We start from the raw sequence: 16617 nt of genomic DNA on the forward strand, positions 1-16617 counted from the left end.
TGAAGATGATTTAGTGTTTTTTTTTAAGGAATCTAAACAATTTTACCACATTAAAGAATGATAAGGTCAAGCAATCTTCTGTGGCTATCACAGGAGGGAAAAAAGAGATTAAACCCTACTCTGTCACACAGATAGATAACAGGTTAAACAAACAGCTCTCACCATATGGCTGTCATTAACCTCGGGTTCACACTGCGTCTGCCAGTGTGTGAAACTTATTGGCAATAAAGCTCCAGTTCAATCAAAATCTGAAGGCAACATGAGAGCTTTTGCCTACTCATCATTGCCAACAACATGCTAGTTATGGCTATGTTGGATGCATTCTGTGATGGAGTAAAACTTTTACATGTAAAGCTAATTGTTACTCTTCTTATTACCACCGTTACTCTACCTTGCTGAACTGATGTTTCATCGGCCAAGAATAATCAGTGGTTTCCTGTGATAGGAAAGTCCACTTCAGAAACCCTCAAGAAAAAAAAAAGGAAAAGAAAAAGGTGAGCTCTGTAGAAGGTAATTTTTCTACAGAAGGACAGATGGCGTTTTACATCCTCTTCCCTGTGGTTTTATTATCTCTTACATCTCTGAAACAGTGGGTTAGTTTAATTTCTGTCCAGATGTGATCCCTGTAAATCATAGCTTCCCTATAGAGCCAGGTATCTACACACCGATGAAGGCAGCAGAGAGGTAGACAAAATTAAGATTTAGTGGATCTCTGTCGCCACCTGCAGAAACATTGAGGCACACTGATCATCCCTTTTATGGTACAATGGAGACAAAACTGGATCAAAGTCAGCAGACCCAGCTTTTTAACTCCAATAAGAGAGTTTACTCATCACTTGGGCTACCTTTAGATTGATTAATTAAAGACAGGACCCCTTGAGTAAGCAACACAGAAAATATTGACTTTTGATAGAGGTTTATGTTTTTTTATTAGTTGTTTCCGCCCGTCTGAGGGGAGCTGTGTGATAGAACCTAACGCACCCTGCAGCAGAGTCATGTGGTTGGTCATGAGGAAGTAAATAGGGAAGAGGAGCTCCAAAGAGGCAAGTAACTGCATTTAGAATCTTGTAAAAACTAACACAAATTCAAACTTGGAAAAATAAACAGAAACTAATCGGACGTAATATTTGCGCACATTTGCACATACGTGTCGTCTTCAGCATTACGGTACATGAAACGAGCTGTAGTCTCCATGCTAACGTTAGCTTGTATGTAGTAGTAACAGACCATTTATAACGATTTAATAAAGACGTTCCCTAAATTCTAACATTTAGGCATCAAACACAATGACTATTATTAGACAGACGGTGGGTTTCCTTGTTTATGGCGTGGCTTTAAAAAGGACAGAAAGCTAAAGATGTCAAGAGAAGAAACAGGTGTTTTCTGGGCTGCAATGTGTTTTCATCATTAAGTGTGATACAATTTCAATAACTCTTCGTTCTGACATTAAACAAACAAGGAGTTCAGGAACAACTTATACTAAACCTTAAAGAGTATGATAGGATTTTTTACAAGTTCATAGTTTAACTACAATAGGTTTCTTTCTTTCTCTCTCTCTCTCTCTCTCTCTCTCTCTCTCTCTTGCTGTTCATTGCATGAGCACCTCGTTTCCGTCTTAAATACTCAGTTTTAGCTCCTGTCTCTTTAAATTTTCTCTTCTGACCAATCAGAACAGCCCTAGCAAAGGCTGCTCTAATTGGTCAGGAATGGAGCATTGCCATGGCTGCTTTCCTTATTAAGAGATGGGGACTCTTGATAAAACTAGTTGTTTGTTTTCTGGTTCTTCACCAACAACCCAATCTACATAATCATATGAATCAATAAGCAAGTTCACACACATATACACTGTGTACTGATGGCCTCACTTATGAATACACACAATTAATTGCTTTCATAACTAATACACATACATGAAATTTCTGTGTCATTATTGGGTACAGTGCGGACGAAATAAGCGTACAAAAAATAATTATCTTTTTTTAAAAGCACCTTTTTTTTCTTTTTTAATTTCTAGGACGATCTGGAATATTTCCCACACAAATACAACATCTGAGGGTCGTAAATCCTTCTCTTCTCCCTTTAACCACCATGGTGGACTTCCTGGCGGAGAATAACCTATGTGGCCAGGCCATTCTCAGGATAGTTTCCAGAGGAAATGCCATTATTGCGGAGCTCTTGCGTCTCTCTGATTTCATTCCTGCAGTTTTTAAGCTCAAAGACAAAAGCGACCAACAGAAATATGGAGACATTATCTGTGACTTCAGCTACTTCAAGGTATGAATTACATTAAGGCTGCCTAATCTCTTTAATTTGGCCTCTTAAAGTTGTTTGCCATCTTCTGGTTACTGTGCCTAAACTAGCAACTAGTGTGGGCTGGTACTGTACTGTACCAGGACTGTACTTTCTTCCCGAGGACAAAACATACAAGATCTTTGTAGAACTCTCAGTTTTATACTTTAATTTAATTGTGTGTTCAATGGTCTATATCTTCATAAAACTACAAGTGTAACTGCATTTGTACGGCACTGATTCATTATGTTGCCTTCCCTCCAGGGTCCTGAATATTATGAGGGGAAACTGGAAGCCAAACCAGAGCTGCAGGACTTGGATGAAGAGTTCAGAGAGAACAACATTGAGATTCTGTCAAGGTTCTATCTGGCCTTTGAGAGTGTCCACAAATATATCATGGATCTTAACAGGTGTGATAAGTTCTATTTAAATCTTTATGCTCAATACCTATTAATACTGTTAAAATAAGAAACAGCAAAGTTCTTCACCCTGAGACTCAACCTTTTGTATTAATGCCCCACAGAATGCAATAAAACCCACTAATATGTGTTATTTCTCACCAGATATTTAGATGACCTATATGAGGGTGTTTATATTCAGCAGACCTTGGAGACTGTGCTTCTAAATGAGGATGGGAAACAGCTCCTAGTAAGTAGCACAAGTGCAAGTTATTATTAATCTAGTTAACATCAAATTCAAGCTAGCATTTTCCAAGAATTTATTTCTACTGCTTCTGAATTAGACACCTGTGTCACTGATGTGCAGACTCATGTACATCCCACATTACTTTCCTTTATAATTAAATTTTATTTATTGACGGTGTATGTGTTTTCCTTTTTTTTTCCATCCAGTGTGAGGCGCTCTACCTGTACGGAGTCATGTTGTTGGCTATTGACCAGAGAATTGAAGGAGAGATCAGAGAAAGGATGCTGGTTTCCTACTATAGATACAGGTGTGTTTATGGGGAACACATAGCATATCGAATACACACAGAGTCATGCAAAATGTTTTGGCAAAATAATTGTTAATGCTTCCTGGTAAACGTTCTGTTACAGTTTTTGTCTTTTATGTAATCTTTTTTGGGGTGCTTTAGTGCTGCTCGTTCATCAGGTGACTCTAACCTGGATGACATCTGCAAGCTCCTGCGCAGCACCGGCTACTCCAGCCAGCCTGGAGCTAAGCGACCAGCCAACTACCCAGAGAGCTACTTCCAGAGGGTTCCCATCACTTCCACTTTCATCAGCATGGTTGTTGGGAGGCTGCGCTCTGACGACATTTACAACCAAGTGAGAAACTGTTAGACTTGTTTTTTATTATAGTCATATGATTTAAGCTGGTAATAGATCCTTTTTTTTTTTTTTTACAAGAGAGTGCCTCTACAGATTTTATGAGACTGTAACTTGTGTTGGTATTAATTTTAGCTACTTTTCAGACCCTAACTTAAACTGTATTTTTCCACCTGTCCCCCAGGTGTCTGCATATCCCCTACCTGAGCATCGAAGCACAGCGCTGGCTAACCAGGCAGCCATGCTTTACGTGTGCCTGTTTTTCAGCCCCTCCATACTGCATACCCAACAGGCCAAAATGAGGGAGATAGTTGACAAATACTTCCCTGATAACTGGGTAAAATTGTTTTAAAATATAATCCTTCACCAACATGCCTAATCTATACTTTGTTACTCTGGTACATTATAGCTTGATATATGATATGTTATTGCATTCATTGTCTTCTAAATAGGACATTTTCTTTCAGTTTTTCATTTGGAATATTGTAATAAAGTCTTCATGTTGACTGTCTGCAGGTTATCAGTATCTATATGGGGATCACAGTGAACCTGGTGGAGGCTTGGGAACCATACAAAGCTGCCAAGACTGCTCTCAACTACACCTTGGAATCTGCAAATATCAAAGAGCAGGTATAATTAATGTATTAGCTCGCCACTACAGAGTTTTTAGAGTCTTCAATGTTTACTTGCTCATTGTGTTCGTGTTTATTTATGGCTATGTTAATGTGTGCAGGAACAAGTGACTGAGTTGAAGTAGCAAATCATCTGGTGTGACTGTACAAAAAATTTTTTTGCAACTTTTCTTGAGGAGTTCATTAAAAAGATGGTAGATGCTAATGTGTTGTAGTGCAGATGCTGACAAAGTGGCATGATGCCAAGGATCCAGGATTGTCCCTCATTCTTTTGTCACCTGTAATGAGTCCTATGCTTCTGGTGACAGTGAATTAATGAACAGTTTGTAGATCAGAATGAAACTTCCAGTGTTGGCTGTGTGCAGGCCACTCGCTATGCAGCCAGTATGGAGAGCCTGAGACCTCAGGTGCAGCAGCTGCTGAAAGAAGGTTTCCTCAGGGAGGAGATCATCCTGGACAACATTCCCAAACTACTCAACTGTCTGAGAGACTGCAATGTTGCTATCCGCTGGCTGATGCTGCACTCTGCTGAGTCTGGTAAGAATACTGGGCAAAATATTTACTCAAATATAACAGAGTAGCCTCTACGTTTTTGTTTTTTTCCTCTGAGACTTATACATACTTATTTTTGTTTTTTTATTAGCCTATGATCCAAACAACAAGAGACTTCGTCAGATCAAAGATCAGGTGCTCAACGACTCCAAATATAACCCCAAGATCCTGTTCCAGCTACTGCTAGACACCGCTCAGTTTGAGTTCACACTTAAAGAGGTGGGTGTCTCCTCAAAACATGACGATGGTTGCAGGAAAAGGAAACTGGAAGGATAATTTAAAAAATACACTTGTAAGACACGTTGCCTTGTTAGCTTACCATGAGCTAGCATATGGCTAGCCAGCCTATCAGTAGGCGAGGATGCAAATTTAATGTTCTAATTACGCATCTCATCTGACTAATCCCTTCTCATCAGCCAAGCATATGTGCTGTCCCTCCTGCAGATGTTCAAGCAGATGTTGTCAGAGAAGCAGATCAAATGGGAGAGCTACAAGAAGGAGGGATCCGAAAGAATGACTGAGCTGGCCGAAGTCTTTTCTGGCGTCAAGCCTCTGACCAGGGTGGAGAAAAATGGTGAGTGACACCAAATATAAGGATTACACCCACAGCTAAAAAGTGGGTTTGACTCAAACATTGCAGCAAGAAAACATTAACAACTGTTTTCTCTTTTAAAATCTGTGTTCTGCACACTTCTGCTACCCATCACAGAGAACCTGCAGGCATGGTTTAGAGAAATCTCAAAGCAGATTGAGTCTTTGAACTATGAGGACTCCACAGCTGCCGGGAGGAAGACAGTTCAGCTGATACAGGCTCTTGTTGAGGTGAGCAGGATAATTATATTATTTCACCATAGCTTAACATATTCTGGTTAGATAAGACAGAGATAATAGTGTTCACACCCTGCTATAATTGCTCACACGTAGCTTTTTTAGCTTCAGCCTCATGCAGAGGCTGAAAACAATGTTTCACAACAGGAGCAAAACTGAATTTAACTGTAAATACATGTAAATACAAACTTTTAAATACATAATAGTTCAGGAGACGTTTTGCAATCCTTGGGTACAGATATATACTTGCAGTATTGTCTATTTTGTAATGTTTATGTCTACCTATAAAATGTTTTCTTCCTCTTTTCCAGGTTCAGGAATTTCACCAGCTGGAGTCCAACCTGCAGGTCTGCCAGTTTTTAGCCGACACCAGGAAGTTCCTGCACCAGATGATCCGCACCATCAACATTAAAGAAGAAGTCTTAATCACCATGCAGATAGTTGGAGATCTGTCCTATGCATGGCAAATAATTGATAGGTACACAGTCTGCAAGTGGTGTTAATAGATTCTTTTTAAACAGTTGCTACTGTTTTCTTTTAGTAGCTTTTTTAGTAGTTTCTTTTACACAGCGATCTGAAAACAGCAGCTCATTCTGCTTTGCTTTTTATATCATAAACTATCAGAAAGATCCCCATGCAGCACATCTTCTGACTTTGATTCAGCTCATTTGTGTCCTTGTTTTGTCTGTGTGGCAGACCTCATCTTCCTGTCTTGTGTTTTTTTCTGCAGCTTTACATCCATTATGCAGGAGAGCATCAGAGTTAACCCGTCTATGGTCACAAAACTGAGAGCTACTTTTCTAAAGGTGAGGACTATTTGTTTCCAGCACATATACTCACACACACAAACACTGGATAATGAAAAATAATGCATGATTCACATATTGTTGCCTTTTAATGTGTATATTTAGGAAACTTATGTTGTGGTTGTGTTTTCATGACTAGCTGGCATCTGCTCTGGATCTCCCGCTGCTGCGAATCAACCAGGCCAACAGTGCCGACCTTCTGAGTGTCTCACAGTTCTACTCTGGAGAGCTGGTGGCTTATGTCAGAAAGGTACTCTGTAACACAATCTTGGGAAAAAGGTTTTTGTCACAAACGACTGATTTTTCTTTGTGACACTCAGTGAAGAACATGGTTACATAACTGTGATAAATTAGCTGTATGTGTTGCAAATAATTGTTTACAATCTGTGCAGGAACAGATGTAGCAATGATTAGTGTGCCTAGAGCCATCTGTTTGGCAAATTTGCCCAGAAAGAAACACTTATCGGTTGCGTACCTTAAGATGATTTTACCTTCTGGTGTCATCAGCCACATTCTGTTTCTGTATGCTAAACTCCTTCCCTCTAGGCTTTACACAACATTTCTCTTCCACAGTTTTTGTTAGAAGTAATTGAGCTATTCTTTCTTTAAAAAACACACACACACAAAAAGACTCACTGTGTATAACCTTCTTCTTTTTAGGTGCTTCAAATTATCCCCGAGAGCATGTTCACCTCTCTAGCCAAAATCATCAAACTTCAAATCCACGACATCATGGAGGTGCCCACGCGGCTGGATAAGGACAAGCTGAAGGACTACTCCCAGCTGGGGGCTCGCTATGAGGTAAAATAACTGCTGTGACTCAGTCTTTTAGTGTTTGGAAGAATTATGCTGAAGTGAAGGGAAAAAAAAGTCTTTCAATTTTGTATAAAATAAAGAGCATGGATAAGAGGACTCATGTTTTGATGTAGATTCATTTGCTAAATGGGAGTCAGACCCAGTTTCAGTCTTACCTGCTGCTTTTGATGTGAATTATAAAGTACTGTAGCGATAAAAACTTTATGTGGAAACAGATTGAATTGCTTTAACAAGAACCACTGAAGTCACAATTTTAATTTTGTTAAGACTCATTTTGCAAATGGCCTGAAACTAAATTTGATTGTTAAAGATTTTACAGTTTGAAACTTGGAAAGAAAACAGCATGGGGAAAGTGTGTTAATGGAGTTCTTTGTCTGCTGCAGACATCTCCTTCTTTGTAATGATTATTGTGGAGTATTCCATATTTGGCATATTTGATTTTATTGTTCATATATTTTATTTATACCTAAGCATCCTTTAACTTCATGTGTTTACAGGTGGCAAAGCTCACTCACGACATCTCTATTTTCACTGAGGGCATCTTGATGATGAAGACGACACTAGTTGGGATCATTAAGGTGAATGTTTTTATCGTAACCTTTTACAGACTAATAAAAGAATATTCTTTATGTGTGTACGTGCTGCAGAGTTTGCTCCATTAACATGCTGTGATGTTTTAGGTGGATCCTAAGCAGCTCCTGGAGGATGGCATCAGGAAGGAGCTGGTGAAACGAGTGGCTTATGCTTTGCACAAAGGCTTAATCTTCAACCCCAAGGCTAAGGCAAGATATCAAATCTGTTATCCTCCAGTAGCAGCATTTTCTTTTTTTTTGCATTTTTACACCATTAAAAAAGTCAGATTAAAGTTGTTGATGAAACAGATGTTTTCAAGTAAGTCTAGCTAAATACACATTGCAGACTAAGTCTATATAGTTATAAAGGGTTGTTTATGTCATTTTTACATGTAAGAATTGCAGTAAAAAAGAGTAATGTGAGATTAATAAGAGATTTTTTTTTTTTAGCCAAGTGAACTGATGCCCAAGTTGAAGGAGATGGCAGCCACAATGGATGGTTTCTACAGGTCGTTTGAGTACATCCAGGACTATGTCAGCATTTATGGACTAAAAATCTGGCAGGAGGAAGTGTCCCGCATCATCAACTACAATGTAGAGCAGGAGTGCAATAGTTTCCTCAGAACAAAGGTCGGCCTTAACACACCTGAACAGTATAGCAACAGCATTTCATCCCTTTGTAATCCATAGAATGTGCTCTGGTAGTTTTTTCTCTCTCTTCTTTTTTTGTCAGTAATGGGAGTGGTTTCCTTGTTTCTGTTCAGATCCAGGACTGGCAGAGTGTGCATCAGTCCACCCACATCCCCATTCCCAAGTTTCCCTCTGTGGATGAGTCTGCCACATTTATCGGCCGTCTCTGCAGAGAGATCCTGAGGATCACTGATCCAAAGTATGTCCCCTCAAATATTATGGCAAGATGACAGAAATAGTTATTTAAAGTCTAACAGAGCTGCTAGAATTGAGTCTGATCAATGCCACCTTCAAAGCCAGTCTGGTTAACAGATTTTCTCTGCAGGGCAACTTGCTACATTGACCAGATGAACACCTGGTACGACCTAAAGAGCCACCAGGAGGTGACCAATAACAGGCTGTTCTCTGAGATCCAGGATACCCTGGGTACATTTGGTCTCAACGGACTGGATCGACTGCTCTGCTTCATGATCGTTAAAGAACTTCAGGTAATAAAGCCACCCGAACTCCATGACAGAATATTATAAACCCTTGTAATGGATCTTAATTTATCTTCATGCACATACTATGGGAGCTAGAATGTATTTTAAAACCAGATTGTGTTATTAGAACTTCCTGACGATGCTTCAGAAAACCATCCTGAAGGACAAAACTGTGGTGGATGTTTTCAGAACTGTGCTGACAGCTGTCAACCCAGTCCAAGGCATTGTGGGTAGGTATTATTTCATAGTCTAAAACCTGTTAGATTTTTTTTTCATCTTGTATAAAATATGTATTTAATGCTTTTTGTTGCTGTAGCTAATGCCAGCAAAGTGTATGCAAGTGCTGTTGCCAAGTCCCAGAAGATATGGGGTGCATACTTGGAATCCATTATGAAGGTAGCAGTAGTCCATATTGCTCTGTCATTACTGAACCGAAAACAATTAATCACATGTAATGACAGGCCAGATTGTTGCCAATTTTCTGGCAAAGACACAAAAGCCATAAAAACAACAATGAAAGCCTTTTGTTTGTTGCAGGTCGGTCAGATGCAGATTCTCCGACAGCAGATTGCCAATGAGCTAAACTACTCCTGCAAGTTTGACTCCAAACACCTGGCCGCTGCCTTGGAAAACCTCAACAAGTAAGTCTTCTGGAGGCAGTGAGTCTCACCTTTGATTGCAAACTATTTTAATTATGTCTCTGTAATGAGAGGATTTTCAGTTGTTGGTATGAGTGGAAATTATTTGTTTGAGATGAGCTTTATGTGGCTGCTGTTTGGGATTTACAGAATGTAAGCTGGATTAAATTCCATCAACAAATAGTTCTGCTGTTTCATCTATTTGCCTGTGTGTGTTTTTTATATTTTTTAAAATGTACATTGATCATGGTCCTGTTAGGTCTCTGTTGGCAGACATTGAGGCACACTACCAGGACCCATCCTTGCCTTATCCTAAAGAGGACAACACTCTGCTGTATGAGATCACTGCCTACCTGGAGGCTGCTGGTATTCACAACCCACTCAGCAAGGTTTGTAAATTACAGTACAAATAACTAAAAAGTTGGAACTCTGGGTAAAAATGTAAATTAAAAATCAATGCAAATGATTTACAAATCTCATAAACTTATATTTTATTCAGAGTAGAACATAAAAAAACATATGAAATGTTGGAAGTGTTAAAATGTTTTTAGTAAACAACCCTATTTCAGTGTTTTTGAGATGTGGTGTTGCCACCACATTCAAGATGTAGATGTAGTGCAAATAGTGACTAAAATTCTGGTTTTGTGTGTATTGCTTTCCATGTAATGATTTAATCTAGTTTGAATGTCACGTTTTGTTTTGTGTTTTTTATCAGAAACAAAACTACCCTTGTGTTTTTGCTTCATACAGATCTACATCACTACAAAGCGTCTCCCATACTTTCCCATCATCAACCTCCTGTTTATTGTTGCTCAGCTGCCTAAACTTCAGTACAGCAAAAACCAAGGTCAGTTTTCTTTGTCATCAGCCTGCTTTGTCATAGCTCAGCTGTTTGTGTATAGGCCAGGTGAGTGGGTTAGTTAATGTGTTTTTAACTGGATAGGATGTTTAACATGGTCAACATACAGACAGGCTTATCCTGGGAAATATAATTAGTCGCTATGTTGATAAGAACTGCGTAGTGTGATCCACATCAGCTTCTTGGTTTAACAGCGATCAGGTCTGTGGTGGATTGATTTGTCATTATGTCAGATTTAATGACTTTTTTGTTTACAGGAATGACTTGCAGGAAAGCCACAGACCCTGTTGACTGGCCTCCACTAGTGCTCGGCTTACTCACTCTGCTCAAGCAGTTCCACTCCAGATACACACAACAGTTTTTGGCCCTTATTGGACAGTTCATCCGCTCTATTATGGAGCAGTGCACAAGGTGACATGAATCTCCACTTCTCTACAGTATTGTCTAAAATGACATTAAAAGTAATTTTAATCTGTCTCATACATTATTACTTCATCTTCATGAACTCATATTTGAGTGTCTTTCAATTCCATTACAGCCAGAAAATCCCAGACATGCCTTCAGATGTGGTGGGAGCGCTGATGTTCCTTGAAGACTATGTGAAGTACACAAAGCTGTCACGAAAGGTAAGACAGTATTCACTTTTCTTGTATTGTTTTTGTGATAAAATGGTAATTGACCACAGTTGAAATTTGTATTTTTTTGTATGATTGTAGTACCTTAACATTTTTAGTCTATTTTTAAACATTTAGGTGTAAAATCTTTTGACTAGTGATAAATTATTAATCACCGTCTACTATGTCCCGAATGAGACACAGCTGCAGTTGTTGTTATTCTCTCGTTTTCTCTGTATATTTGTGGGATAGTAACCAGCATTTTTCTTTATATTGTCTGCATTCTTTAGGTGGTTGAAGCCCATGTGCCCAGTTTCATTTTTGATGAGTTCAGAACAGTCCTGTGAAGAACTTCACAAAATGTTTCAGCTAAGAATTATGTATTTGTTGCCATTGCCCACTGTGGACATGTTGCCCTGTAATGGTGCAAAAAGCACTAATAACAGAACATTCAGTGTTCATCTGTCATTAATTCCATTATTTGTGCTTGTCCTTCTCCTGCAGTGACATATCAGATGCTTGGCCTGTAGACTTTTTCACAGCAGCATTTTACATTTCATAGTTGGTGTAATTTCATGGCTTCTTTTCACTCTGTGGACACCCAGTTGTTAAAATAGTTTTATTGTTTAGACCACTGATATCATTGTCTATAAAATACCTTTGTACACTAATATTCTGTGCCATTGCCAACCGAAATTTGTCAATAAATATAATTATTCATAACGGGCCTTTCTGTTTTTCTTCCAGTTGATAAAACTTTAGTACAAGGCATTTGCTTTGAAAAAGCTTATCCGGAAGTTAACAGTTGACCTCTGTTGTAGTTTTTCTTCCGCGGGTTATTTGAGTTTTTTCCCTACAACGTTAGTGCTTAATTACGCCGGTTATCTTAATACCAGCGTTTCTAGAAAAAGCAGTTTGCAGACTTTGCTACTTTACAATCTAGATGGATGTCTACTTTTAACAGCTAACCGAAGCTAACCCGGAAGTTGGTGACGGTCAACGTTAGCACGTTAGGCTAACGTGAAGTAAGCTAGTTGACTGTATTTGTTGCTTTTCAATCTTTTGTCACGAAAGCTGAAAATTAGTGTTATAAGTTATGTCTCTAAGTGCTGTTCACGGAACACTTTCGAGTCTGAAGTCATGTCAGGCGGACATTGGGACAGGAATGGACATTGTGACGGATGTAGCCATGGACCTGGTGGAAGCTCAGGGTAATTATTTCCAGTAGACTAAACACCTACTTTTTGTTACTGTTTTAATGATTTAAACACAAACAGTGACCCCCAAATGCACATTTTAATTTAATTTAAAGCCTTTGGTTTTATATGCAAGTATCAGTGGATCAAAATATTGTATTTATTCTGCGTTATGCCTTTATTCTACTTTTGCATAAGAGAAATACTCAATAATTTGGTCACATATATCAGACAGATGCTGTTACCACTATCTCGTAATCTTAATATCAAACTTATACTTGCATGCAAACTCCAATATTTATTTTATTATATATAACGCATCACTTGCTTTACCTCAGTTACCTATTAATACATTGACCAGTCAAACTCAGATCTGTTCCTTGACCAGCTACAGTATTAGGAAAAGTTGCTTGTCAGTACACCACCTTCACTCATCTAATAACTTACTCATGGTGTATGTGCAAAAACACTTCTAATAATAGAATAGTAGGATTGTGCTTCTGTGGAATGAGCAACACAGATAAATGTTTAGGTTGGGACCTGTTGGTATTCATTCTTGTTTGAGTTTCTTTGTGTATTGGATTATTGCACTCTCCCACTGTAATAAAGACAAAAAAACAAAACAACAACAAAACCAAAACACACACATATTGGCCATATATACACTTTATTTGTTTTAATCTGTCAGTAAACTCAGTAGAGTGTTACACAGAGCCAATGGTTTGATACCTCCTGATGCTAGTCTCCAGCCTGGTCACATTTTGCTCTGGGATGGTTGTCAAAGGCCAACCAGGATGGTTGTGTTAGTCACTAGCACATACTGCACGCCCAAGCTGGTCCCACAAGTGTTTAATGGAGTTTAGGTCTGAACTGACTGCTGCCATTTCATCCTTATCCTGAGCCCACATCACAGCTATGTTGCTTATTCCACAGAAACACAATCCTCAAAAGTTATGCTTCACTGTAAAGGTGACTAATTAGGTTTTCCAACAAGGCACTATACTACGCCAGCTGGTATTATTCAAGAAGAGAAATAATTGACCAAACGCAAAAGTCCTTACTTTTTGTGGGAAGTTTATACAAGTTTTGAAAGCAGGATGTATGTGTGTTAAGTGTAACAATTTTTTTTTCTTTTTAAGTAAAGCAGCTTAATATGTTTTCCACCTTCATGTGTGCCTTTATATTACAGATGAAGGGATGAACTCTAATGTCAAACAGATGGAGGCCATGATTCTGGAGTGTGCTAAACTGGACAGAGAGATTAACTACTTCATTGATGTTGTACAACAAGTCACATCCGGGGTGAGTTATCATCTAAGTAGAAAACAGCTGTACCTTTGTACTAAATGAGAAAATCAAACTTAGAGGCATTACTGGATAAGAAAACAATCATTCAAGTCCATGTTAGCTCATTTTGTATTCATATATCTTTTCCTCTTTTTCTTCATTTACTATTCTTAATATCTGTGTTACTTTGAACATTAAACCTGATTAATTTTACAGGTTAAGGAAACTTGCCTAACATTGCTGACTTTCTTTAGGTTACTCCACAGCAGCCAGAGACCATGTTCAGCCTGTCTGACAAGGTGAAGGAGCAGTTCTCACAGAGAACTGCCAGACTTTCAGATGCTGAACTACACAATCACCAGAAAGTGCTGGCCTTCAAGGACAGCATCAAGAACTTTCTCAAACAAGGTAAGGCCTGTAGAGACCAGAGAGGCTAAAAAAAACATGAGAATTAACAGACTTCTGGACTCAGTGTATAAATATTCAGGACATAGGACATATTGGCAGCTTATATTTGTGAAAAACATTCATTTTTTGTGTTCTAAATCCATCACTGCATGAATTACCTCATGTTGGCCATAACCTTTAAAATAGATAAATTTCACTCAAGCCATGATCTGTGCCGGCTGGATATTTTCTTGGCAACCTGTTAATATCCCATTTTATCACTTATCACTGTGAGTGGACATTTGGAAACGAGCTGCATGTTTGTTATGTTTTTAGCCAACCAAGAGTCAGAAGAGAACATGGAGGAGCTTGACGAGGACATCGCTGTTACACAGAGCCAAGTCAATTTAACCTGCCCACTCACACAGGTAAATTACTACAGGATGATAATTAATTCTTTTACTTTTAAGCTTTTATGTATTCCTCTTTACTTTTCTATTTCCAAACATTTCTGTTTTCTTACTTATCTACCTTATTTCTGCAATGTCTAGTGCTTTAGCAGCTAAATATTATTTGTGATCTCATGAGTTTTGTTATGCAACGCACCTCTGTGCATCTGTACTCAAGGTGGAAATGGAGAACCCAGTGAAGAACAAGAAGTGTAATCACCACTATGATGAAGGAGCCATACTGAGCTTGATCAAAACAAAACACAGCCAGAAAAAGAAATGCCGGTAAGACACTGCCCCTTTGAGAACGGTGAGAAAGTTGAGTCAGGTTTTGCAGCAGGGAACGACTCTGTGGGCTGGCGTGGGACCAAAAGCAGGCTGCTTTAATTGCCTAATTTCATATTTTCTTTACTTTACTGCTTTGATGTTGGAATCAAATTAAATGTGGATGGTCCTAGAGGAACACTGATGAAATACCAGAGCTGGTTGTCAAAGAATCTTTTCTATTATTCTTTAGTCCTTACTGTGTTCAGTTATAGAAGCAGCATCTTGTCTTAAAGGTGACTACACATATGTCTGATGAAATACCTTTTAGTGAACAGCAGTTAATCAGCAGCCCTGGAGTGCCCATATTTTAAGCAATCACTGGTATCAAAGCTTTTATGTAGTAAATATCAAAGCATGTGTTGAGTTGAAGAGGTCTCAGCAGTTCCTAACTCCAGTTGCTAATAAGGATGAGCTTTTCTCGTCATTTGAACTGGAGACCCCAGGTGTCTGCTCGGTTACAGATGGGCTGAATGCAACTGTATGACAATAAATGGATAAAACCACCACAAATTTCATCTGGAGGAAGTTTTAATTCTTTGCTTAACTTTTTGTCTCTGTCTCTGTACTGTAGCTGTCCTGTAGTCGGCTGCGGGAACACGGATGTCAAAGAGTCAGATCTCATTCCTGACCAGATACTGCGAAGAAAGATCCAAAGCCAAAAGAGACAAAACAACAGGACATAGTACTCTACATTTCTGTTAACAAGATCTTTAATCTTAAAACCTGTGCTTTGGGAAGTACCTTTATGTCAAAAGAAGACTGCTGTGGGTTGTGTTTTGATCCAATGTCAACAGTAACATGTTGCCACTCTGTGTGCAGGTATTTTTGTTGGGAAACTACTTAATATGCAGAAAAAAACATGGATGCCAAGTTAAATCCATATTTTGAGTTGATGACTTATTAATACTTTATTTGCAGCTTTTTTGTGTTCTCCCTTTTTGTTGGATGTAAATAAAAACTTCAGAGATTTAGATAATAGATTGCTGTTACACTTGGTGACTGATGTTTCAATTTTTTTTTATCTTTTATGTTAAGATGCAGTAAGTTGGCTGCACCACTAGAGAGCAGAGTTTGCTTGATGGCAGTGTCAACCAATGGACACCAGCACTGTAATATAAATCCTCAGCCTCATGTTTTTGTAGTACAGCGAGAGTAGTGACCACTAGAGCTCCTCTGGCTTCCGGTTAGTGAGTCAGTACTTTCTACTCGGGTTTAAGACCCATCTTAACTTGGAAAAAAATTGGACATAGTGAAATCCTCTTTTTTTACACTTTATTCTAATAGCAAGAACAACCCTTGCAATGAAAATCAAATGCTGCAACTGTGTGAAAGTGCCATAAACAAACTGTTCTTTTAGCTCTGTGGGAATGCTCTTACGTGATTAAATCTCCCCAAGTGTTCACGTTGCTTGTGAAGGGTCATTGTTCCAAAGAGAAACAAAGACTGTATTGAGATGAAACTAGGTAAAGCTAATCTTTTAATAATCTTACATAAGTATTTTAAATTCTTTAATGACTCTTTCCTTGAATATAAGTGCGTAAAGCAACATTTCAAGCATTTTGCCAATGAATAAATTAATTGGCAACAGATAGTCTGGTTAATTGTGAGTCATTCATTTCCCAGTTCCACTTCCTTTTCAATCACCACTCTATGACTAATTGCTTTTACTGCACAACATGCCAAATCACCTGGAATTTACTAACACCGCACTCTAGAAAGTGCAAACTCACAACAGCGTTGCAGGCAACATTGACAACAGAACCTTTTATTCTTTTAGCTTTTTTTTTTAGAGAGTTGCGTAGGAATAAATATTTTAAGGAATTCAATAAAAAAAAAATATTGAAGGGCACAATGCTGGGAAAAATAATTTCTCAAAGATGTTTGCTTTATTTCTGGTTGTGTTTAAC

The 16617-nt window shown here is 38.5% G+C and overlaps 2 protein-coding genes across 2 annotated transcripts; both read left to right on the plus strand.

Annotated features, from left to right (window-relative positions):
- Nucleotides 1–963: 963 nt before the first annotated feature.
- Nucleotides 964–11787, plus strand: washc5 (WASH complex subunit 5). The gene is made up of 29 exons (XM_041988310.1): nucleotides 964–1043; nucleotides 2015–2274; nucleotides 2554–2699; nucleotides 2853–2937; nucleotides 3141–3241; nucleotides 3383–3575; nucleotides 3760–3912; nucleotides 4092–4205; nucleotides 4573–4744; nucleotides 4851–4978; nucleotides 5204–5333; nucleotides 5469–5581; nucleotides 5899–6065; nucleotides 6318–6393; nucleotides 6533–6643; nucleotides 7054–7194; nucleotides 7707–7787; nucleotides 7890–7991; nucleotides 8232–8411; nucleotides 8546–8670; nucleotides 8797–8959; nucleotides 9081–9183; nucleotides 9270–9349; nucleotides 9491–9594; nucleotides 9851–9980; nucleotides 10342–10438; nucleotides 10708–10861; nucleotides 10989–11076; nucleotides 11355–11787. The coding sequence occupies exons 2-29, from the start codon at nucleotides 2089–2091 to the stop codon at nucleotides 11409–11411; spliced, it is 3480 nt and encodes a 1159-aa protein (XP_041844244.1). The 5' UTR covers nucleotides 964–1043; nucleotides 2015–2088; the 3' UTR covers nucleotides 11412–11787.
- Nucleotides 11788–11851: 64 nt separating this feature from the next.
- Nucleotides 11852–16298, plus strand: nsmce2 (NSE2 (MMS21) homolog, SMC5-SMC6 complex SUMO ligase). Its single transcript, XM_041988311.1, has 6 exons — nucleotides 11852–12275; nucleotides 13450–13562; nucleotides 13802–13955; nucleotides 14271–14362; nucleotides 14562–14668; nucleotides 15282–16298. The coding sequence occupies exons 1-6, from the start codon at nucleotides 12161–12163 to the stop codon at nucleotides 15391–15393; spliced, it is 693 nt and encodes a 230-aa protein (XP_041844245.1). The 5' UTR covers nucleotides 11852–12160; the 3' UTR covers nucleotides 15394–16298.
- Nucleotides 16299–16617: the final 319 nt, after the last annotated feature.

The sequence above is a fragment of the Melanotaenia boesemani genome, chromosome 6 (genome assembly GCF_017639745.1).
Source record: "Melanotaenia boesemani isolate fMelBoe1 chromosome 6, fMelBoe1.pri, whole genome shotgun sequence".
NCBI classification, from domain to species: domain Eukaryota; kingdom Metazoa; phylum Chordata; class Actinopteri; order Atheriniformes; family Melanotaeniidae; genus Melanotaenia; species Melanotaenia boesemani.